The sequence below is a fragment of the Oryzias latipes genome, chromosome 12 (genome assembly GCF_002234675.1).
Source record: "Oryzias latipes chromosome 12, ASM223467v1".
NCBI classification, from domain to species: Eukaryota; Metazoa; Chordata; class Actinopteri; order Beloniformes; family Adrianichthyidae; genus Oryzias; species Oryzias latipes.
Window position 1 is genome coordinate 11,958,500 of NC_019870.2, and position 26,408 is coordinate 11,984,907.

At 37.2% G+C, this 26,408-nt stretch overlaps 1 protein-coding gene across 3 annotated transcripts in view; it reads right to left on the reverse strand.

Moving 5' to 3' along the window:
• LOC105358401 (regulator of G-protein signaling 3-like) overlaps positions 1-26,408 on the reverse strand; it is a 143,095-nt gene that overhangs the window by 43,254 nt on the left and 73,433 nt on the right. For all 3 annotated transcript variants that reach the window (XM_023960529.1, XM_023960531.1, XM_023960530.1), the window contains one exon: positions 18,894-19,028. In XM_023960529.1, the coding sequence (XP_023816297.1) occupies positions 18,894-19,028 (135 nt within the window). The remainder of the gene's footprint in view (positions 1-18,893; positions 19,029-26,408) is intronic.

The following is a 26,408-nucleotide window of genomic DNA, read 5'->3' on the forward strand; positions in this document are numbered from 1 at the left end:
ATTTTGATGTTAGTGTTCAGGACAAAAACACGGTCTCAAATTTGATCCACACATTTTAAAATGGTGTAACTGTATTTTTAAGAATTAATCATCTACGAATCTTACTTTCAATACAGCAAGAAGTCTTTTTTAAAAATGATTGACAATAGATGAGTTATTACCAACAAGTACTTTTCAAAATTAGCAAAACTTTTCGCGCCAATTTTTCAAGTTTAAGTTTTCAAAAACAAAAAATGTATTACTTTATTAAAGAGAATGCAAGTATAAAACATGAGAACCAATGTACAATGTACAATACAGAGACAACATTAAACAGCTAGGGGGGGTGATTGCATAAACATGTGCAAGGAATTACAGATTTCAATAGTTTTGAGAGGCTAATAATTATATAATTATTTTGTTTTTAATTTTTTCTTTTTTTTACTTTTCGAGGTTCTCAAAAAAAAGTTACATATTTTCCCATCTCAGGGATTTTCACACCAAAAGTGATTTCAGGGAAGCAGCTAAGCAGAAAAAGCCCTTCTACTGCCTCTAGTGGAATGATGGTGTACTACAGGGAAGGACACGTGGATCGAGTTCAACATAAGGTGTCAAATGTGATATGAATGGTTATAAATGGTTATGTGTATTTTACATAACGGTGTTGAAATACATTACATGTACACAACAGATAAAATACATCTACATTGGTTTTATAAGAGGGACATTAAAATATAGTAAAATTTGAAACACTTAATTTGTACATATCCACCATGACACTAATATTAAAAAAACATTAGACAGTAAATCTTTAAATAGGCAGAAGATAAAAATGTTAAAATTTATACCAACAATAAAAACAGAAATATGGAACTGGGGAGTTTAAATCAACAAAAATTGTTACATTTGAGAAAGGGATGCTGCTGTATCCCTTTGTGTTTGTGTACTGAGCTCCTTTCCACCAAATACTAACACACGCAAGTTATTTATTTGATATGAAATGTTACTTGCTAAAAACACAACATTACACGTGTCTCTTCAGGCAAATAACTCCACACCAACTTAATAAAGATAGCTTGCTTTGATGTGTGCCATCCAGAATAGTCTGTGGTCAGGAGATTTAAGAGCCGCTATTCCTTTGTGTAACACAAAAACTCCATTAAACGGCTTGACCATATAGATCATCAATCTTTGAATGGCCTTATTAGATGCACCGCAGCGCACCATCCTCTTTTGGCCGCGATTTTACTGAGAGCAGACTGATGAGACAGTAATTGTAATTTATCTGTCGTTGTAATCAGGCCGAGAGGCAGAGGAGAAACTAAAACACGTAAGGAGCAAGGAGCAAAAGGAACCAGGGGACGTGCACAAGGCACCAAAGATCAAAAAGGTAAAATTCCGAACATAAAAGCAGATGATTATCCAGAATGAGCTAAACTGCACCAAAGAGGAGCTTAAAGAAAAATGGCTTTTGTTTACAGCAGTTTGAAACAGGTAAACAACACAGTAAAAAGAAAAAAAACTGGTACTTAAAAAATATTACAAGTTTAAAGGAATTGCATGGCTGTTGGTACATTGTGCATGTCAACACTAATTGAAGCATGCCAAGGGGGACACTTGGGATTTATTTCAACCTTGAAGATGTTGGTTAATTAAGATGACGGTTATTCTAAGAAGTAAAGTTTCAAATTGTGACTTGTGATGCAATTTTAGATGGTGTGTTTGTGTTGCCCAATAGTCCTTTTAACCTTTTCCATTAGCTGCAGGTGATATGTGGCTTCTCAGCTAAGGGTGCAGGACATGACGCTAAAAACTACACTTAGCTCTCATACTGTAGCTGGTTCATTATTTGGTCATTAAGGACCAAGTGATTTACAGTTCCTGGAAAATGTCTCAGACTTTTGGCATCAAGCCGTAACAACAGATGCAGGTTTACATGGAGGCAGATATAGACAGTGGATCAACCTTCATCACCTTGAATATTGACGTGCTTCTTTTGTCAGGCCAACCTCCAAAAGATAACTGGAGCACAGCAAATAATACACTTTTTGTTGTGAATTTTCTGAGCTATTTTCCTCTCTCATTGGACTTAAAGTGCAGGTTTTTCTGCACAGAAGCTAAAAATGTGGAGTTCACACAATGTTAAGTATTGCAGAATTTTACAAGTCATTTTTCAGGGAAAAGGTTTCATTTTCTTGCACTTACTCTATTCTGTTATTACTTCGTCATGGCAGCTGGATCCTTAGGAGATTTGCAAGAGACTCCAACCTACATGACTTCAAGCTGTCCCTCTGGGGAGTTTTTTGCTCATTAAGCATATGGAAAGATATTGGCAGCCTGACTAAACCAATATTTACTTAAACATAAAAACAGATGACTTTAACCATATGGAGAACATTTTAAAGTGCTTAACCTTTTTGAATAGTAAATAAGGGAATTGTGCAAGTTGGTTAAAAGAAAAGAACAGGATTTTTTTTACATTTGCATTTTATTGAAAACATCACTGAAAAAAAAAGGCTTAAAGTCGTACTCTTATCATCTTTTGAGCTATTTTTTAAGGAGTTCCCAGTAGTCCTTTAATTATGATTATGCTTTTATTAGGCAAGTAAAAAAAAAAACCTGTGTCGTTTTCTAGGACAAGTTTCTGCAGAGCGGCAGAAATTCATTAGAAATTTACCTTTGAGTTGTGGGCAGGACTTTTGCTGCGGAGCAACCATTAACTGTATATGAGAATTTGAATAATTGACCCCGCCCTTCTTTTATTCCAAATAGGTAGCACCCGCCATTCCCAAGAAACTGAAATTCCATAGACTTCCATTGAGAAATAAACAGCTACTACTCAGTCATTATGTTTGTCAGAAAAACCATTCTTGCTCTGCTACCTCTTTTTCACACATTCTTGCTATTTTTTTCTTGATATTTTCTTTGTAGTAAAAGTTATTTAAGTTGTAAACTGACCAGTTAGATGCCTCAATAAAAGTGTGATTCTGCATCAAACATTCCAAATGGTTGAGTGACAGATTAACCCAAGCCCACTTTCAAGTGGTAGGGGTGTGGACTTCCAACAAGCTCACTCCTGATTGGTCTTTATATACAGTCAATGGGAGCAACCCTGCCCCTTTTCCCCTCCCCGTTGCTGAGAGCTCTATTTATAAGCAGAGCAGGAAGCTTGTGGCCTGCCCAATGCATTTTCTACGTCACAAATACAGTCTTTTAAAAAAAGCCTTTTTTTTCTGCTTGTTCCTGATTCACAATGATTTGAATGAAGAAAGACCCAACTTTGAGCTCAATTTTTTTAATATATGTTCTCCATCATCAGGAAAATGCCACAAGAACATGTTAAAAACACAATTCTCATCGGAATGGGTCTTTAAAATAAACATAAACATATAAAGCATGGCCAAAAAGAAAAAAAAAAAAACCTTGGTTGTATCTAAACACACGCAAGCAAAGCAGTGATCAACATCAGCTGACTACCTGAATACACTGCAAGACCAGGTTCTTCCATCAGCAGAATTTTTTTTCAGTCCTGATGTCACAGGCTTATTTTAACATGACCGTGTCAGGATTCATCAAACTCAAACTGTGAGAGATTGGTTCAGGGAGCATGAGACACCGTTCTCACACACGGACTCCCCTCCACAGAGCCTAAACCTTAACCCCACTGAGAATTTCTGGGACGTGCTGAAGAAGAATTTATGCAGCTGTGCAACTCTCCCGACGTTAATGCAAGATATTCTTGTAAAATGACGCAAACGTACCCAAAGTTTTTTCACTTGTCAGAAAATATTTGTGTTATTATTTTTTTTCAAGTGCACCAAACAAATGATGTAAAGATTTTAGTTAAAAGAAGCTTTTAGTTTGAAAAGCCCCTTCTACATTAAGTGAGAAAACAATATAGATAAATAAAGTTTATCTATTCTATTCTAATATGTCACATGTAAATACTATTATCAGAAGGCTCACTGCAACATGTCATGTAATGGAAAAAGCTACACTATTTTAGCCCAGCTAAAAAACATTTTATATGAGAGTCAGTCCATGAGGCAGTAAAAAAAAAAATACAATGTGCATCCATGATAGATGGTTTGCAAAGCCATTACGGATAGAAGCTGTGGGTTCAGACAGCAAATGTCATTGACGTAACTTGTCTCATGACGCCAGGCAGCTGAAAACAATGTGACCAGTGAGGAAGACTTGAAAGGGCCTTCACATAAAGAGGGAAGGAGATGTGTTTGTGACTGATGGGGACATAAATCAGTTTCAGTAGTCGCAATATGAGGATTTTCATCATGGGCAGGTTTTATAGACAAAAAGTAAGTCATTATGTTTTATAATAATGATTTAATAAGCCTCTGTCAAAGTTGGAGTAAGTCACCCGAGCGGAGTAAATGTAATGTCTTCTGAAGTTGGGGATAGTATGATTAGACAAATATATATTTGTGTGTTTCCAAGTGAAAAACACATAGTTGTAATTTGTGAGACACTCTTTCCCAGGTTATAACAAACACATAATTTGTTCAAGCCAGGAGTGTGAACCAAGCTGATAAATCACACTCATGAGTGTGCATGTTTACACAACGTCCCTGGATGGACAATTGACACCGTTTACAATTAATCATAGACATGAGTAAGGTTAAAGGAAACGCTTTAAACCTCACAGATTTAATATATTTTGACTGATGTCATGTCATGCAGTCTACTTAACAATTTTCTTATTTATTATAAACAGAATTGTGGACCTTCTGCGTCTAATTCCCTGCTGTTATTCTTTGTCTTCTACAAAGGGAATAACTCTACAATTCACCTAATGAGGAAAAGCAAAAAGCAATTTTCTCAGTGTGCTTCCTGTTGTTTTTCCCCTGTGGGTTCTTAGTTTGCTCGCTTCTCGTGTTTGTATCACTTTAGCTTCTCTGTAATACGGTACACAGTATGGCCTTTTAATGGCAATATTCTACTGTCCTCTCTTTTTCTCTCACAGTCATCAAGACATGACTGACAAAAAGAGCACCAAACAAAGGCCTGTTGTTCAAATGAGCGATGGTTCTGATCTGCCATTACTGGACTTAGAAGGATAATAATTTTAAAAGGGAGCTACAGAAGCTAAAAGAAGACATAAAAAACGAAACAAATCACAGAAAAAAATGGGTAAATTATTTTTAAAAAGCATAAGACAATAAGCTGCGATATCTATTAGCACTTCATAACGATACCAATAATAAATAGACTTTTACTGTTTTTTTCCCTATATTTTCACTTATTTGACAATTCAGTTTTGTGACCAAACTCCTCACTGCCTCCAAGCCTGAAAATTTCCTCAGCAATTTAAAATAACAGCAAAAATTCTGCAAATCTTTTCTTTCCACTTCATTTGCACAATATCATTCAGATTTATTCTCTAAATAAAAGTATAAAACGATGTACATAATCACAATGAGACAAAACCCTACCTGGCAAGAAGAGGCAGTTCTAGGTTATAGTCCACTAAAGGCAGATGCAGGCAGTCCACACATCCCCATTAAAGTGGCCTACTTCCGCTGTCAAACTGGTGTGCGCGTGTTTGTGGATGGTAAGCGGAGTTGGTGTGTGTGACTCTATCAGTGTGGGCTAGACCAACTGAACTGTGCTAAGATACGGAAAGGGAAGCAGAGAGAAGGAGGGAGGGAGGGAGGGAGAAAAAGCCCAAGAGGCAAAGAAGGTAGACTCCCAAGCTGCAAAAAGAACGGAGAAGAAAGAGGGGGATGAAGGAGGGGAGAAAAGAGGGATAACGGCAAGAGACAAATAAAAGGACACACGTCGGACTATACTAACTGCTCTGTAACATCCTGAATGCTGCACGTGCGGCTCCGCAAATATTGCTCACCATACTGTACTTGTGCACTTATTGTGTCCATTTGTGCCTTCGCAACACCCCCGCCCCTCCACTCTCCTTTGTGAAGACATTAAGGCACTACAGCAAAGTCCCACAGGATGCACAAACAACACAATGGACACATAACTACTGTAAACAGACGCAACAGCATGTAGTCAAGAAACACACACAAATGTCCAAGGAACAAGGACACCAAGGACATAAATTCTATTCCTAGAATTTATGTATAAACAAACCATAAACATAGACAATTTCCAGCAGTTAAATTAGCTTGATAAAACATAGTAAACTATAAAAATTGTTTATTTTAAACCCACTAAAAAAATTAGTTAATAAAAAAACTAAATGTTCACATATTGCTTCTATATAATTTAAGATAAGAGCTAGCTACTGATCAAATACACAAAATTAATTCACCATTAAAACCCACTCCATTGAAAGTTGTGTTTTGACATGTTCTTGTGCATTATTCTCATGCATGATGGATGACAAATGTTAAGAAAATTAGGATTAAAATAGCATTTTTGAGTATTTATACAAATTGATGTGAATCAGGACCACACGAATAATCCAGCTGGAAAAAGGTTGTAGCCGATGCATCCACTTGTAGACGACTGGATCCATGTACGTCATCGTTTTCTTCGTCTGACCTTTAAAACTTTAAAGCCAGATAGCTCCAATATTGCTCTCCAATTTGTTGCACTGGTAATGTTAGGTTGAGGTTGTGAGGGACTGTAAGCTAGCAGGAGACATTGTTAACAAAGGGATGATGGGAAATGAGGGTGGCTTACTCCACGGCAACTTTCCACCCATAATTCAGAGTCGAATTTCTGATGAATTCCGGCTGCTCAGCAGAAACTATGTCCTAAAAATGACACAGGTTTTTGGATTTAGGCTTAAAAAGCAATTAAGAGATCACTGGGAACACTTACACAATGGATCAAAAGATGATCAGGTCTTTAAGATGATAGGAGTTAGCCAAGTAAGACTAATCAAATACAAAACATTAATTTATCATTAAGAGGTGTGATCACCAGTTTTAAATCAGTTTATCGCAGTTCACTGATCCAAAACATTAATTTGTATGTGACACAATGCCGAAGAAGATACAATCAATGGCTGGAGAGGAGCAATGGTTGCTGCCACCATTGTGATTTTAAAGACCCACTCAGATAAAAATCGTGTTTTTGGTATTTTTATCATGTGCTTGTGGTATTTTTTTGAAGATGGAGGACATACATAAAGAAAATTAAGCCTAAAATTGCATTTCTTAGTATTTCTTTGTTCAAATTGTTGTGAATCTGGCAGGAGCAGTAGAAAAAATGCAGTTTGAAAAAGATTGTTGTTGTTATGTAAAATCTACAATCGCAGGCCACAAGCTCCCAGCTCTGCTGTATCATTATTGCATTTCCTTGTAGACGACTAAATCCATGTTTGTGTCTTTGTTTTCCTCGTCCAAGCTGGCATCTGGCTCAAAACTGTACGACTAGGTTGCTCCAACATTGTTTGCCATTTTTGTTTCACCGCTAATGTAAATTGGGAGTGCCAGGGGCTGTAAACCAGTAGGAGAAAGTCTAAACAAAGGGATGATGGGAAGAGAGAGCAAGCTTACTTCACAGCAACAGTCCCGCCCATAACTAAGAGGCAAATTTCTGATGAACTCCTGCAGCTCTGCAGAAATTATGTCCTAGAAAATGACAGGTTTTATTGATTTTGGCTAAAAACGGCATAATCATGATTAAAAGAACACTGACAATGCTTTTAAAGTAGATCAAAAGATGATTGGAGTGGATCTTAAAGAAGTGTGATCACCTCTGCTGTTCAGTTTATTACAGTTCACTGATCCGAAACATTCATTTGTGTGTGACACAATGGCGAAGAAAATACAATCAATACCCGGAGAGGAACAATGGCTGCTGCCACCAGTGTGAAAGCAACATTTTAAAGCTGCTTCCGAACATGCTGGAGCACATCCTTCCAAAATTAGAAAGATTACTCAAAAATGGAAAACATTCAAGCCTGCTGCTAATCTTCACAGGAGTGGACATTCCAACAAGTTTAACCCTGAGGTCAACCCAGGCAGCTACAAGGCAAAGTGGGGGGAAACAGAAAACATTAACTGTATTTCAGACTCTAAAAGCCTTCGTCTGCAGCATAAATGTCAAAAGAACATTCAAAAACATTCCCTTGACAAAACACTGTTCAATCCTGTTGGTTTTTGAGAGTTTTCAGAGATATATTTTTACGGATCATATTTAATAACATTTACATTTACAAATTATACTTGAACATTTTTTGAAAGATTAAGGTTCAGTTAACTCACCATTTGTCAGGGGCCTAAAAAACCAAAAGGATTAACCATTTTTTTCAAAATACATTTGTGAAGACATACACTTTTCCCCATGTGCTTCTTATACCAAATATAAAAATATTTAATTGTTTAGTTTTAAATGAAAATACTTGTTGATTTACATATTTATTGACTATGAAACAAAATCAAAGTGCATGTTGTCTGAGGTAAATAAGTGTTAGAAAAAAACTTAAACAATCTTGTCTTGGAAAGGTTTTTTATGTCATCAATAACTTCATTTTTTTTAATTTTCAATGTTAATGTCAGTGTGTGTAATTATATGGCGGAGTGTCGACCGGTCCAGGGTGAACCTAGCTTTGCATGTAAAGGCTGGGATAGGCTCCAGTAGCCCTGTGACCCCAAAAGGATTAAGCAGGATACGTTTTTGGAAAATGGATGGATGGATGGATGGATGGATGGATGGATGGATGGATGGATGGATGGATGGATGGATGGATGGATGGATGGATGGATGGATGGATGGATGGATGGATGGATGGATGGATGGATGGATGGATGAATGAACGTTTTTATGAAGGGACTCTAGAAGCAGACAAGTGATTGACATGCAACAAATTGGTGTGTCTCAGTGCAACCATGCAATCTCCTGAGGCACCGTAACTGTAACACTTTTGACAGTCTAGACCTTCAGTTGCCCCGCCACAGTTTTTGGGGTCAAATAAATACATTATCTGACATTCCGTATGAGAACGACCTCATTAAACAGTAAAAATGGTATTAGATTTGTTTTGAAATATAAATGTAGCATAATTGAATATAAAAGAATGCATTTGATGTATTTTACGCAAACTGAGACACTAACACTCCCATTCATTTACCACCCATTGCTTTTACCATCCTACAAAAACACTTACAGCCTCCGCACATATTAAACTGATCTACGATTTTCTATCCCAAAAAAACTATTTCGGGTGTTGTAGCTCAACAAAAAGGGTTTTATCCATTCTAGTAATAACAGCTCAATACTTGGTAAAAGATTGTTGGTTGATCGAGGATCAACCATCGATCGAGGTTGATCGTTGGATTCGTCATTGTTAATTCTCCGTACTGTGCAAAAACATGAGAGAAGACAATTCCCAGTCTGAGATGGCCTGGATAAACTTAATGGTAAGAGATGTAAAATACAGAATCCTCAAGAGAAAAAAATGAAAGGACAGTTTTTCTTGAGTTAGCATTAACAGAAACTCTGCTGTTTTTGTAACATGTTTAAAGAGGAAATAAAGCAATTTGATAGACTGTATAATCATTAAAATATCAAATGTCAAATACTAAAGTCAAAAGTCCCAGGAAGAGTTTACCTTCATGAGAAAAATACAGAAAGACAAGTTACCTTAGATACCGGCATTTGCTTGCTTTCAGTGATGATAGTCTGTTAATAGTGCTGGAAGCACCAGAGACAGGAGAAGAAAGCTTCCTTTCACCGAACACACTTGAAACCCAAGAATCTCCTTTTTCCCTTACACTGCTCTTCCTCCTCTGTGTTGTTGCTCCCTCTGCCCCAGCTCGGTGATAGCATGCATGCCAACGTGTGTGCGGGAGACAGGGAAGAGGTGGATAGAAGGAAAAGAGGGGATGAAGAAGGATTTGGTTGAGGAGAGGGCAAAAGAATAACAGATGGAAAAAGGGGAGGGGGAGAGACAGAGTTGTGAAAGGAGGAGCTGCGAAAAATGTGATGTATCACAAACGTCACAGGGGTGATGAAATGGACCAAATGCAACCAACTCTTTGGAAAACCAAAGCAGCCACTGTCCTTCATCACCTCCTTCTCTCAGCCTGCACTTCTATCTCTTCCCCCTTTTCTTCCCTACCTGCTATTTTTAGAACTTGCTCTGTTGCAATCAAAGCCCCGATTCGAAACCTATCAAAGAGCAGGATGTTAAGGGCTGTGTCTTTCACACCTAATGAGACACACACACACACACACACACACACACAAAGGCCTGATCTGTTATACACTGACCATGTGTCTGCTTTAGACCTGAAGGGAGTCATGTAAGCTATTCATCAGGGCTTATCTAATCATATCATGTGCTAATATATAATGGACTTCATAAATAGCTATTAGAAACACTGTCAATTACATTGCACAGACGCCTGTCTGCCTTTCTGTCTGCAGGCGAAGGTATTCATTCGGGTGATGCATAAAGTAATAAGTTCCATCTCAAAAGTAGAATATCAACTAAAGGCAAATGCTTTCTTTTGTGTTTTTGTGCTTGCCACATTTTAACGGCTTTCTAAAGTCCTCACTAAGGCAATCAAACATTTGAGGTTATCAATTTATTTATTTTTTTCTGTTTGAGTTAAAACCCTTATCACTGCATCATTACATGCCTTGTGGAGCTGACGTCACTTTTCAGAGCAAAGAATGTGCATAATTAAAAACAAAAGGGAAGGGGCTTCATGCTCTGCATTACCTTCTTTGGAATGAGGCTCTTATTTACAAAGCCTCCTGTGCTGATGCACTGGTGTAATACAACCCAGCCACAAACGAGTGAGGGTGAGCTAAAATGAAGCCAACCACCGTTCACCAAAAAGGGAAATCATTGATTCCTAAACTAAAAAAAGTTAAAGGAATTGTTCCACTAAAATTGACTGTAATGTTTAACGTCCTTCATCCCTGTGTAAGTGTATGACTGACCAACCAAGAGAAGGGTAAATGATGATAGAAGCAGGGAACAAGGCAGAGGGAGATTGGTGGTAGAATAGGAAGAATGCAGAGTTTTAGCTCAATGCAGCAATAAAATGTGATAAGCTTGAGCTCTAACAAAGACGGGGAAAAAGGAGGAAGATGAAACCCAAAAAAGAGAAACGGGAGATTTAGACAAACAGGAGGTTAGATGAGCTTTAATCTTGGGCGTCCTTAAATACATTTTTCATTTTTTTGCTTTTCTGTAGAGGCTTTGAAGTTATCAGCTGTGGATTGTAATATAAATAAAGAGATAAATTAAAGAAAATGTGTCCTTAAATTACTGGCAGACTTCATTCAAAGGAAGGTCAGACTCTGAATTTGCTTTGAACTGAAATTGCAAATATCTGAGAAAATATTTGTTTCCCATTTATTCAAAAACAGAAACAGCAACAGGTAGTGGATAAAAAACAAGGTCAGGTTCATAGAATTGTTCTGCTTTGGGCTCATTTGTTTTTACTTTGAAGATTTCAAGATAAATTTAAAGTAAATAAATAAATAAATAAATAAATAATAGATACTTTATTTATCCCACAATGGGGAAATTCTTCTCTGCATTTTGACCAATCCCCTGGGGGGAGCGGTGAGCTGCAGACTAGCCACGCTTGGGCGACAGCTGGCTGATTCGCCAACCCTTTGGTTGTTGGACGACCTGCTCTACCTCCTGAGCTAATCTGCAGCCCAGCAAAAAATGAAAAAGATTTTAATTTTAATGATAACACACTGCTTTAATAAATTAATTAGCAGTTATAATAAACATTCATTTTGGTTTTTAAGTCAAATCCAAAATAACCTTATGGTAACTCATTAGTCTAAAACTGCCAAACAAGTTAATCGGATTCAAGAAACGAAATTATAAAATTAAGAAAAATAAAATCTTGTAAAAAAAGCAATTACACAAAAGTGAAACTAAAGGACACATTTTAGCCAGTACTTAAGTCATTTCAAGACCAACTTTGTTGGCACATCAGCAACCTTGGTTTAAAAGTAGAATTCTCATATATGCAAAAGGTAAGTGGCAGACTGGCTCCGACATATGAGACATTTCAGAAACGCTGCCCACATTTGCATCGTTTGAATGAACAAGTTTGAAATCTGGATGTCAAATGAAGGCATGCCAGGAATAGCATGCAATGTGACTGTTGTGTGTGTGTGTGTGTGTGTGTGTGTGTGTGTGTGTGTGTGTGTGTGTGTGTGTGTGTGTGTGTGTCTGAGGTGATGAGCATAGAGAAGACAAACAGAATCCATCCATGTCTAATTAGAAACAGTGAAGGGGAAACAGCTTCACTGCAGAGAATCAACAAGAGCAAGAGGCATTGTGATTAGAAGAGCATGTGCCACAGAAGATCCCATCAGTCTCTCCATATCAGGCATTTCATACTGTAAACATACACTGAAGGGGATTCGTACAGGAAGGACAACTGTTAGCACCAAGCAGAAACAATTTGAGGCCCTAAACCTTTCATTTTTACAGGAAAAACAATATTCTGAAACAACATTCTGCTGGCTAACCTGCCATTTCAATAAATCTAATTCTGCACCTGGGCTACCATCAAATCATCAAATTTGAAAAAATGAATCAAATTTTGACTTTATTGCTCAAATTCTTTTAAAAGACCAACTCCAATGAGAATCATGTTGCTGTTTATAATATGTTCCTGTGGCATTTTTCAGATGATGGAGGATATATTTTACGAAAATTAAGCTCAAAATTGCATTTCTGTGTATTTCTTTATACATATGTGAATCAGAAGTAGACGAAAAGAAATGTCGAAAAAGAGCTAGTTTGTGATGTAAAAAATACGCTGAGCGGGTTAAAAGCTCCCATCTCCACTTAATCAGAGAGCTCTTAGCAACAGCGAGGGGAAGGGGTTGGGGTTGCTGCGCGCCAACAGTCCCGCCCCCATAGAGGCAAATTTCAAATGAATTACTGCTGCTCTGCAGAAACTATGTCCTAGAAAATTACAGAAGTTTTTTTTTTTGACTAAAACACCATGTTAATAATTAAAAGATCACTGGGAAAGCTCTTAAAATAGAGAATAAAATGATCAAAGTGGATCTTTCAAAACGATCGACTTGTTGACTTTTTAGCTAAACTGAAAAATGAGATAGAGCTTTAGCTAGTACTGAGTGTAGGATAACAGCTGATGCTACTGTGATGCTGCCACTCTGTGCGCAGCCTCAAACTATTTCATGAGGAATGTGACCTAAAAAAAGTTATCTTTTTTTAGTTGAAGGAATCGTTCACTGAACTGGAACAAGTAGTATATTTTTTATGCCTATTATTTTGTGCCACAGCTTAAAAATCCAGTGTGCCCCAGGGGTGAGAGGTGCAGCTAACACACACAGCTACCCTTATCTGCCCCATATTTATAGTTATAGGTTTTTGCCTGAACGCAGGCTTGCCTTGGGCGGAGAGGTGAGGTGGAAGAAGAATGGAAGCAGAAGCTGCCATCACTTAAGTTAACTTAATTATGAATCGATAGTTTTGCATGTTCTGAGAAAGGGATCCACAGGGACAAAATGAAAGAGGGGCCGTTGTCACACAACGTCACTGCTTCCTCCAACACAAATCTTGCATTATTACCACTTCCGCAGCTAAAACAGATTCTCATAAATGTAAAATGAGAAGAGAATGGAACAAGCAGCATTAAAAAACCTCAGCAGGGCATGCGTTGTTCATTAGCAGTCATTTTACCGACCGCATCTTATAAAACTGTCTGGTGGTGTGCATTATGGGACTTGAACAGTAAATACTTTGCTTTCCTCTTTTGATCAATCAAAGATAGAATTGTACATAAAACATTAATTCTGTGTGCGTGTCGTGAATTTCCTAACAACTACGGCTGCTTACAATCCTATTTGAGTGGTGCACGTGCATCTGTGCAAAAGTGTGTTTCCATCAGCTTAATGCCTGTTGTAGCCCAGACAAAAAACCCACCAAAAGCTTTCCAGGAGACTTATAATGGCTGTGGGACACCACTCTAGAAGGCCAAGTTTTCATGTGCGATTAAAACAAGAAAAAAAAACACAAAAAAAGTTAATTAACATTTTTGCCTCTTAGATTTCTGTAATGATGTCCTTCAACACAAGAGGTAGCTTTGCACTCATTGCATCCTCAGAACTCCTAATTAAGTGGAACACATTCCTATACATGTTTTGGGGGGTAAATTGAGTAAATCTGCTGTAAATAATAATGATGAATAATGATTTTTATCTCAATTATTACAACTGTCCACTTACCATAAAGTTAACTTTATGTTTTTGAATTGACAGTCAGAGCCATTCTAACAGTACTTGCACAAAAAAAACAAATAAAGCTGAGTTTTAGTTAGATGTATAAAAAGATGTAGACAGGCACCAAAGCACCAAGCTTGAAGAGGACCAGTGGAAAGCTACATTTCTATCAGTGAGGTACTAAATCGGGCTGATCCAAAGTTCTTCTTAGTAACTAATTTTTCCTTTTTCAAGAATACATGTAAAACATAAAGACTGATTGCATGCAAAGATTTGGGATCAAAATAATAAAAAAAAAATCTTAAATTACTTATTATGATTTTATTGATGTTAAGAAATTCTGTTGCCTAAATTCACACTTTTAAATAAAAGTTGCTAGAGATGCAATACATGGTGGTATGATACAATGTTTTCTTGAGGCAAGAGGGGTGATACAGAAAGAATGGGGTGTCAAATAGTGAAAAAAAAATCAAAACACATGCAAGATAAATATGTACAGAGACTACATATTTTTTAGAGCTTTCACATAAAGCATTAGATGTGTTTAACAAAGTTACAACTGGCAATAAGCTAAAGTTGGTCATCAAATTGTTGTACAATCTTCTGTCTAACATGGGTTTACAAGAAAAAAAAAAGCTCTGCACCAGACAAAAATAGGCAAATCCCCCATGATGCTCCACTCTTTCAGCTACTTAACTATTAAAAAGCGTCCAAGTGAAGTGGGGACGGAGTCCAAATTTTCACAAAAAGAATGATTTGTGACTGGAGAAAGTAGGGCAGCTTCTGACATCAACACTGTGAAGCAATGAGCTAAAAACTTGAATGAAAAATAAATAAAATAGAACCAGAATGGAGTCTGTTTAGCCTCCTGAAGGTGGATTCTGCCTTCTTTGCACACTGCAGCATAACTCCTCAGTGAGGCGCATGCCTCAGTTTAGTGGATTTACTCATCTTAGAATATGACAAGGGGGAACAGCACAGTTTTGTTACAAAGAAAAACATGAATCAGTGGGCTTTTCAGATCCATTGCACGGCTCACTGTCAGAAATGTAAAAGAAACACAGCTTATATAGCCATATGTTCAATAAATAAATGCTGGTGTAGTAACAACAATAACATTTGGCATAAATAAATTATGCTGACCTATATGTGTTTTTTCTACCTTTAAAACGCTTTAACCTCTACACTTAACCAGTAAGAATAAGTGGGCTACTTTTTTTCCCCATTTAGATGTATAACGTAAATGTCTTTGAAGTCATTAAATATGACATTTCCACATTTTGGATTGACCTAAATTGTAGGTATTTTGAGTTAAACACAATCTTATCTCTGTATCTGACTCTTGTGCGTCGGCACACGTCTATCTTTGGGAGCATGTCCTCCTTTCATCTTCAAAAGTTAAGCTACCCCAAGGATATTTCTAATTTGAAGAATTGTTTAATATAAAAATTCGCTTTACTTGTAAAGTGTCTAAGAGAAAAAAATATACATCGACTTTTCCCTCAACTGTCTTATGGCTAATTTATGCATAATTAAACATAAATGGAGGTGACTGAACAAAAACAGTTTGCCTCTAAGGTACTCTGGAGAAATGCAATCAAAAGTGAACTAATTTATCAGGACACGAAGTGTTATGATTAAGCACGCATTCCCTTGCCTTCAGGACAGCTTCTAGATTTCTAATGTTGGGATTACAAAAATATCCCAATAACCCCAATAACCACAGAGGGAAAAAGAAGGATTATCATTGTTTATAAAAAAAAAACACATACAATTAGCTGTTGGAGGAAGATTGACATTAAAACACTGCAAATTTTACAATATTTCTGGAAAAAGGTACATCAATACTTTGCATCAACGCTGTGTCACAGGAAGAGTTGCGAAAATTCCAAGCTTAGTTCTCATAACAAACTAGATGTTAATAAATATTTAGAGGCAATTTGGAACTTGAAGCCTCTCTCATGGAGGTATTTCTGAATTTCTTTCTCCTACTGTTTAGTCAACTACTATAAAGTAGGAACGCAAAAATGTGCTCTACAGTTTCATTTGTGCTATAAATCCCTGCTTATCTACAGTTAATTTAAAGACTCACTCCAATAAAACTTGGGGGGGTTTGTGCTTTTAACATGTTTTGGTGGTTTTTTTGTCATGATCAAGGACATTTATAAAGAAAATTGATCTTAAAATTACAATTCAGAGTACTTTATTCCAAACATTGTAAATCAGGAGCAGATGAAAAATGCAATTTAAGGTGTGACGTAGAAGCTAGAAAGACAAGCCACAAGCTCCCTGCTCAACTCCAATTTGATGTATCTACTTGTGGACGACTAGATTCTTTGTTTTCTTTGTCTGAGCTGATATCTGGCTCCAAACTGTAAAGCTGGGTAGCTCTAATGTTGCTCGTCCCTTTTGTTGCACCAGTAAAGTTAAGTTGGGGTTTCTGAGGGGCTGGCTGTAAGCTAAAGGGAGAGAGTGTAAACAGATACATGATCGAAAGTGGGCCAGTTTACTCTGTGCCAGCAGTCTTGCCCACAACTCAAAGGCAAATTTCTAATGACTGCCGCTGTGCAGAAACTATGTCATAGAAGACAACACAGTTCTTTTGATTTTTGGCTAAAACTGGCATGATCACATTTAATAGATCACTAGAAACTCTTTGAAAATAGCTTTAAAAAATGATCAAAGTGGGACTTTAATTAAGTCTGCTTTTATTAACAGTCTCTCTGAATACATTTAGCTAATGTAACGCTACAAATTTTTAAGGAATAAAACTGTAAATGCTATAAGTTCAGCATCCAGATCTGAATGTGTATTTAATTTAAAAAAGGCACATTGGCATTTTTCTAAAATTATTCTGTTTTACCGAGTTTGACAAGCAGTTCAAATTACCAAAAGAGCTTACCATCATAATGTAACATCGCTGCCCTATTTCTGTGCAGAAGCACAAACCAGTCTGTCAATAGAATTTGCTTAAATAAGATTGATTTTCGTGGCTCAGAATGCATACCAACCTGTTTGGTTATTGATTCCACAGAACACTGCTGTGCCTCTAAATGTTTTCTGGTATTCAGTAGGATGCACCTAACTGCCTTTGATCATGGGTGCACACAAGCATCAAATATGTAGCACATGTCCAAAGTCAATAATGTTGCTGTGTAACTCTGTAACCTATTTTAATAAACTCCTGCAGTAAAAAAAATATGGTTTTCTTCCCTTTATTTAAAAAAAAGTGTCCAAATTGCTCCAATTTGCTACTCAAAGTAGTGTTGTATTTTAAACAAGGAAGACTCCTGAATCCCAGAAGAAGCAGAAAGCATCAAAAGATGCATTAACAAACACACCTACTGAATATTTAGTTAATTATTCTCATATGCAAAGAAAATGGGATGAAAAGACTGCCAGCTTACCCATCTTTTCCAGTCTTTTTTTTTTCTTTTATGCACTGGTAAAATAAAGTCCTAATGTACAGAAGGTGTCTCATCCATTCAAGACCATTTATCCCTTTTAAACATCTTTCAGCAAAACCCAAACCAAATGGAAACTAAATGGGATCTTTTTTCTGCTCACTGAATACAGAAAAAGGCAAAATGGAAGAAAATAAAAAAAGTAAAATTAGATTGGTGTTTAAAGTAAGTGAGGCAGAGCATATGTGATCTCATAAAATGTTAACTATTATACATTACAAATAAATCTATGCATCAATCCTAACAATGGGAAATGCTGCATAAGGCAATAATCTATTTATCTAGGTGAAAGCTAAACTTTATTTTTGAGAATTTACGCATGAGTTTATTCATATTATGAAAGGAAAAACGTTAAAATGTCTGATAAAAAAAGAACTGGAGTTCACTTTTAGTGTGCCAGCATTTTAAGTCAGAGCAACTGAAGGTAACAGGGCACTTTAACCTTGGTTACAGTCATTTAATGGAGCTATATTTGGTTTGTCAATAAAGTTTTAAAATTGCTCACACACTTGGGGTTTCTTAATCAATTCCTCCTGTGAATTTAGACAATCAAGCTTATTTCTGGTGTAGTTTTTATGGTTAGATCCCAGTAAGCATGTCTTAATTAAGATCTTACTACATCAACCACAATGTCAAAATCTGCCATACAAAGACTGCATTTTCTGCAGTGTTACAGAAACAAACTACAGAATGAGGGAAAAAAAGCTTGATGTGAAGCTTTCGGCATTGTTTTCCGGAATCAAGTCAGAAAACGAGCGAGAATCGTACTATAAGCGGGGAATTGGAGGAGAAACAAACAGAAAAAAACAAAACAAAACAGAACAACTGAATTATATTACAGAATAATAATAACATTTTTCTTTGTGCATAAATTGTAAGGCAACACACATGAAGAAATGTCAGAAAAACTTGAGCCTTTGGGGATTTTTTAACACCTTTTTGCAGCAAGGATATTCTTACCAACTCAACAAAGCCAAGAAAGGATTCAATTACACAGAGCTGGCACCAACTAAAGCTGTGACACTCACTTAAGCAGGGCAACTTCAATGCAGCAACTACCTAGCTTGAGAACCTGAAACAAATCCTGAGATTATAAAACCATGAACTGTTCGAGTTTCATCATACTGACAGTATAAGGTGGGAAGTGTGTGACGTTCACGGGGCATCTGTGATGAGGGTGTGCACAAATATATGCATTCCCATGTTTCCATGTGCTCACTGATTCCTCTTTGGCTGCAGATGAAACTGGAAAGGCTCCTAAATGTGTGCATCTGTGTGTCATACCTGCTCAAAATGCGAAACGAGAGGCTCCCTCCTGTGAAGCTGAAGCTGCTTGTCAATGTTGTCCTTCAGGCACTGACATACACGGTGCTTCTGGTCTGCTGAATAGGCTTCCAGGCTGAGCAGGCAGTCACACTTCTAGAGAGAGACAGAGGGAGAAAGAGTGGAGCAAAAAGGGGTGGAGGGAAAGATAGTAGGCAATTAGGTATCACTTGAAGAAGAAAAAAAAGAAAAAAGGACTTCTGTATTGGGATTGAGGGCACATTGAACATAGATTACAGTTTCACTATTAATAACTCAAAACATTGATACGAGGCACCAATTTACTAAACATATCTTGATTTTTAATCACAATTTGTTCTAACAACAATCTATTAAGTAGCACAGCCCAGTAAAACGATCAAAACTACAAAATGCTTACTGTGGTGAAACCAAATAATGTTCAGTGTCCCCTATAGGAAGTGGCTGATATGCCGACAAAAGGATTACACAGCCAAATGAGAAACCACATCGACTTTCATAGTGTAAAAATCAAAATATCCCTTTGGAAAACATGTGAAAGAACATCTGACAGCCAGAGTTAAACTGGTTAGTAGTTGGCAGAGACCGGCCAAAAAAGCTTTTCACACAAGGGGGACAAATATTCTCCTCTGCCATCTCCAATACATCCCCAGACTGCTTGTTGTCTGATGTTACTGATGTTTAGATTACATCTGTTGGGAATTAATGGACCCATTTTTTTTTTTTTTTGGCTATAATTCAAGCCATTCTTTGTGGACAAAAAGCAGATCTTGTCAAAAAAAAAAAAAAAAAACATAACAGTGAAAATGTTGACTAAGTGCAGGAGTGTTTTCAAATTCAGCCTAACATTTTAGGAAAATAAATTATAATAGATGCATTTTAGCTAATGTGTTATATTTTTGTGCAGTTTCCTCCTCATCAGCTGCCAGACTTTCTCCACTAAAAGAAGACTAAAATAACAACAACAAAAACAAAGCGGAACAGTAGCCCTTTCTCCTCTTCTACATTAAGAAATAATCAGGTTCTTATCAGACCTTTAGGCCAGTTAATGCTAACCCAGATCAAGAACACATGACATTTTCTGCCAAAATTTATTCAATAAAAGTCTAGAGAAATTTTAGAAACCGTCTGTGGAAAACAAATTACCCTAAGTAAATTATTCAATAACTTCTGGAACCAATTTTAACAGCAGTGCCATCAAGTAACAGTTTTCTGGATGACGTCATTAGCCTCTAACAGTAATGGGAGAGCATTTATCCATGCACAACTCTAATGAGGCCCCATTTTTATAAGTTATTAATGGCGCAACTCTGACTTTATTAGTTAGCATTTGATTGGCTTCACTGTTCATGCTTGATTCAATTTGGAAAAACCTTTAGCTGTTGATCTTGTGCGATTAGTAACGGCAGCTAAGTACTCAGACGTGCAACTGTGGTGTGAAAAGGCCATTCTGTGTATCAAACTTTATGGAATAATACAGAATTTTGTCTTGATGGTTCAAAATCTGTTAATCGGGAAGTAACAATTAGTTAGTCCCAGCTGGCTATCATTTCTGCAGAAATACATGTTATTTTGTAACACTTAAAAAGTCATGCCTTCATTAGTTGTTATTGTGGTTGTCTCTTCAGGAACAGAATCAATCATCGAAGTAACAGATCTTTAGAGGATGCTCCGTGTGCTCAGCTCGCTGTTTAATGACTTCCAGTCTCAGGATCCTACAGGCTTTATGTAACAAGATGGTGCTCATTTTCAAATGAAGATACAGTTTTTATGGGTTTTTTATTCTAAAAGACATACACATGTTTTCAAAATGATTTTCTGCTGTTAAATTTGATGATTTAACAATGAAGTAGCTCAGTCCAGCATAACGATCTACATGGACTACATAAAGAATGATTAACCAGTTAGGAGTTACCCTTTGGTCTTAAAGCATCTTAAATTGGCAAACAACTGCTTAGACGTATTCACATATGTAGTTTCTTTAGCAATTTTCCAACAGTTTGATGTTCTTTTCCTGAATTAATTAATGTCCTTTTTGAATAGCTGTCTTCTGCGCATCTTCTGTATTAATTTCTGTCATACAATGCGTTTTTTTATTTCATTTTGCTTGGTTCTACAGATGTACAACAATGTGCAGATATTAACTGAAGACCAAGCATGATAATCATTTACATCACAACAAAGTTAAATAATATATGTTCTAAACCAGTCGATGTGGTAGAATTTATTCATGCCTAATAACATTTTCTCCAATTTCCTAACAACATTTTGCAGTCTTTTCAACTTCCTGTAATGCTCCGTTTCCACTAGTGTCATGGAAAAACATTTATCCTGGCATTTTTGGACAGGAGTAGAGCTATAAATAGGTTGTTTCCGTTTTGTACAAGTCTTCAGAGATTGACTCAAGTCCGTGGGGCTTTTATTAACACTCACTACCCTGGTTAGTGGTGAGTCATGTCGCAAGTTTAGTTGCTTTGTGACAGCAAAGGCTTTTACTTGCCTGGCTATAATAGTATCAGTGTCTTGAACTGCCTCTTTCAAGCGCTGTGTTGCTGGGGAGTGGTGTTGTGCAGTTGAGGGATTCAGTGGCCCAAAGTGTAAAGCATTCAGAGCCAAATCATAGTCAGTGAGGCTGATGCAAGGAAAAAGAGCAGTGAAACGCTGAAGTAGTAGCAGAAGTGATGATTGAAAGCTGTTGGTAAATGACAGCACACGGGTAGATGTGTTTTTTCAACATGAAGCAAGAAAAAAGAGATAAGAATAAAAACATATTTCTTTGCAGAACAAAAATAGAGATAAAAACAAAGGAGCATCTTTTTTGGTATGTTGTAAAAAGCCTTTATGATCCTGTGCTTGACTATTCCGCCGCAGCATGAGATGATGAAATAGGTTCTTTTTCAGAGCAGACAGAAATCAATGCTGATGTTCTTTTATATCCATCATTTGCACGGAATTGAGTCTATATATCTGTAACAAAGGCTATAATACTTGAACACACACACAAACAGCTGGCCTCTGGGCAAACCAATATCATGTTGCTCTTTTTGAAGGAGTCTTATTTCTATCCAAGCGTATTTTGAGTTCTTATTTAAATAACTAACCTTTACAACGTTGCAAAAGGTCAGAAAAGTGAGTAGTGAAACATACACTTTATTCAAGCTGGATCATTCTGTTTTCTCTAAAGAGCAAAGGACTGTGTCATTAGAGGATACAAAACTGAGTCATCTACCTCCTTTTATTGATAGAAAAAAATCTGTTTATAAGCCCCAATTCACCCCAATGAAAGCTTTAATCCCATTATATTAGTAATGGCATCTTTTATCGTCAAATGTGCTCATAATACGTTCTTTTTGGTGGAGCTGGATGTGAATCTTCTTAAAATATAATTTCTCCGTTTTTCTTTTCTACATCTCTTCCTCCTGTTTGTGATGAGCAACAAACTAACAATGCCAGACATTTCAGAAAACACAGCCAAATATGGTCAGGTTTTTCAGTCCCACTGTCCCACTTTAGGAAACAAAAAGAAAAGGAAAGACACATATGTGCAAAATAGTTCTCTTTCCCACAAGCACCATCAATCACTTACATACACCCCGCCCAGTTTTGCATTCTCCACACTGTCTGAATTCAAGTACACTGCAGCCCCATATTTAGAGGATATCATGATTCAAAAATAAAAGCAAGCAGACAACCAGCTGGGGCAGTGAGTCACAATGGGGCACGGGTCCCAGAGCAGCATGGAGGCTCACATCCCTAATCTGTCAAAGAGAGGAAGTGTGTCTGTGCGTGCGTTTACACAGTCCTAGCAGTGTCAATATGAAACACACCAACAGTACTGCCTTGCAAAGTTAAAACTGGCATTTTCTTCTAAATTGCACTTTTATTGTGAGTGATGCTCCAAAAGTGTGATGCCATTTTTAAAGACCCAATCCAAGGAAAATTGTATGTTTGGTGTCTTTAACATGTTACTGTGCAATTTGTCTGTTGATGAAGAATATATACAAAGAAAATTAAGCTTAAAACTGCATTTCTGAGTATTTATTTATTCAGATTGTTGGGAATCATGACAAAATCCAAAATCCAGTTGGAAAAAGCCTGTGGCAGTGACATACTGTAGGTGTTACAGTCGGCGAGCCACAAGCTCCCGGCTCCACCCTATTCTGATGCATCCACTTGTAGACGACTAGATCCATGTAGGTCTTTGTTTTCCTTTTCTGAGATGACATTTGGCTCAAAACTGTACGCCTGGATAGCTCCAATATTGCTCACCACTTTTGTTGGACCGGTAATATTAGGTTAGGGTTGTAAGGGACTGTAAGCTAACTAGTGTAAATAAAGGGATGATGGGAAAAGAGTGGAGGTTTACTCCACGTCAACAGTCCCACCCACAATGCAGAGGTGAATCTCCAATGAACTACTGCCACTGTACAGAAACTATGTCCTAGAAAATGACATAGGCTTTTTTTTCTAATTTTGTAATTAAAAGACCACTTTGAACACTTTTAAAATAGTTTGAAAGATGATTGGAGTGGGAACTTAAAAATCTAAAAAAACATTGCCTATTGCTCAGGTACCTAAACTTTCTTAGTTTTTATGTCATTGTTTTCCTGTTTCCTGTGTCTGCTCAAATTAATTATTAGTGATTTACTATTTCAGACTTTTGTACATTATTTTGATTTATTTTGACAAGCTAGTAGTACTTATGTGTTCAGATAAATGGTTTCTTATCATTCAGTAAGAAGAAAGAGAAGATACAAAAAAATTACCAGACTGAAACAGAAGCAGACTAAGCAAAGTATAATTTCAGATTTCACATGTGAAGAAACATTTTTATTGGATTTTCTGACACCTGATCCTTGGGGGATCTTTTATACCTTTAATTTTCTGTCATGTTGCTTATTCTGATTGGATAGATAGATTGATTTAATATATAGACCGCAGCTCCGGCTGCAGCAACAGAAACAACTCAACATTTCCTGTAAAACAAAAAGCTCAACTGTCTGGGTTTTCATGGTCACAATGGTTCACAAATAAAGCTTTTACCCATGGAATAACAGTGACTAAATGTTTTTTTTTTTCAAAAAATATAGAATAAGGAAACTAGATTAACTTAAGAACAGCTAATGGTTGCTATAATGTAGCTCCTACATTAGCCCCCTCTTCCCCCCATTTATAAACCCACCCCTGCGAGAGATAAACATAAGAGCTAATGAAACCAAATTCAATGAATGACCGCTGGTCTGCAATGTAGTAGCTAAAAATACAGACAGCATTTCCCCTTAATCAGATTGATTAAAGTGCTACATGGTTAAAGCCCTCCTCCTGAGCCATCTGGCAGATGAGTTTTCAGTGTAACTGCTGTCGGTACGGCTCACCTTAACTGCCAAAGCTCAGCTTTGAATGGCTTCAGTCACAGCAGTATTTTGTTTAATTATATCACTTGCTCTTAAAAAAAAGTGTAATTGTTTCTTTTGTAAAACACGAAACAGATGAGACACTTGAGGTATTAGCTTAATCTATGTTTATTTTGTTGATTAGTAGTGTTGCTAGAAAATTGATTGAGGAATTAACATGCAGACATGGACGTTGAAAAACATCTCAGAAGAAATCAGCAGCCATAGAAGTGTACAGTCACTGTTGGATTGTTTTTTTGTTTTATATTGTTCCTTTTACTGTGTGGAGTACCAGTAGAAATTTTCCGGAGCTCATTGCTCACCGTCATTGGCGCATGTGACAGTCACCATGTGAGTAGCCATGTCTCACATATGAGCCAAACCACTGTGGGATTGTCTTATTAATTCAGATAATAATTAACAATAATTCAGAACATTCATACTAATATGCATGTTTTATATGATTGTATTCATAATGTACTATAATAGCCAAACCTCTTATAGATTGTCTCAATGTTTTCGTGCAGATATTAAATAATATGCTTTTTAGGACAGAGGGGCAATTACGTAATTAATAATAATAATTATTACTAACTACATACTTTAGGTATCCCACAATAGGGAAATTCTTCTCAGCATTTTGACCCATCCTCTGGGGGGAGTGGTGAGCTGAAGATTGGCCGCGCTTGGGGCGCGACGGCTGGCTGGGGAGAGTGGGGATCGATCCACCAACCCTTTGATTGTTAGACGACCTGCTCTACCACCTGAGCTGAACTGCCGCCGCATTTAGTCAGCAATCAACTGTGCAAGTGCTCCCACTTAAAAAGATGAGATAGGCATGTAATTTTCAACATAAGCATACCTCAACTATGAGGACAAAATGAGACAAAAAATCCAGAAAAATCACATTTCTGATTCTTAAAGAATTTATTTGTAAATGATGGTGGAAAATTGCAACTACAAACAAGCACGATTTCTGACTCACAGACCTGTAACTTCCTCTGTAAGATGATCCTCTGGCCACTCGTTACCTATATTAATAGCTTCTGTTTAAACTTGTTATCTGTATAAAAAACACCTGTCTGCAACCTCAAACAGTCACACTCCAAACTTCACAATGGGCAATACCAAAGAGCTGTCTAAGGACAACCAAAACAACGTTGTTAAACTGCACAAGGCTGGGAAGAATCTGAATCTGCAATAGGTAAGCAGCTTGGTGTGAAGAAATCAACTGTGGGAGCAATTATTAGGAAATCGAAGACATACAAGATCACTGATGATCTCCCTCCATCTGGGGCTCTCCACAAGATCTCACCCTGTGGGCCAAAATGAGCACAAGAACTGTAACCAAAATCCCAGAACTACACAGGGGGACCTAGCATATAACCTGCGGAGAGCTGGGACCAAAGTAACAAAGGCTACAATCAGTAATACAATATGCTGCCAGGGACTCAATTCCTGCAGAGCCAGGCATGTCCCCCTGCTAGAGTCAGTACATGTACAGGCCAGTCTAAAGTTTGCTAGAGCATTTGGATGATCTAGAAGAGGATTGGGAGAATGTTCTATAGTCAGATGAAACCAAAATAGAACTTTTTGGTAATAATTCTACTTGTGTTTGGAGGAGAAAGCATTCTCAGTTGCATCCAAAGAAGACCATACCTACTGTAAAGCATGGGTGTGGTAACATCATGCTTAGGGGATGTTTATCAGTAAAGGGACCAGGACGACTGATCCGTGTAAAGCACAGGTGTCAAGCTCCAGGCCTCAAGGGCCGGTGTCCTGCACGTTTTTAACCAACCTGCCATTGAAGCTCCTTATTGGCTAAACACACCTGATCCAGGTAATCAGCAGCAGATGAGGCAGGATTTCTGAAAAACCTGCATGAGGTTGGCCCTCGAAACCTGGAGTTTGACACCCCTGGTGTAAAGGAAAGAATGAATGGGTTCATGTATTGTCAGATTTTGAGGGAAAACCTCCTTCAATCTACAAAGGGCATTGAAGATGAAACGTGGCCGGGTCTTTCAGCAAGACAACGATCTCAAACACATATACTGATGTGATTCTCTTCCAGTTAAGCCTCTGTATTTATTAAATACATACAAAT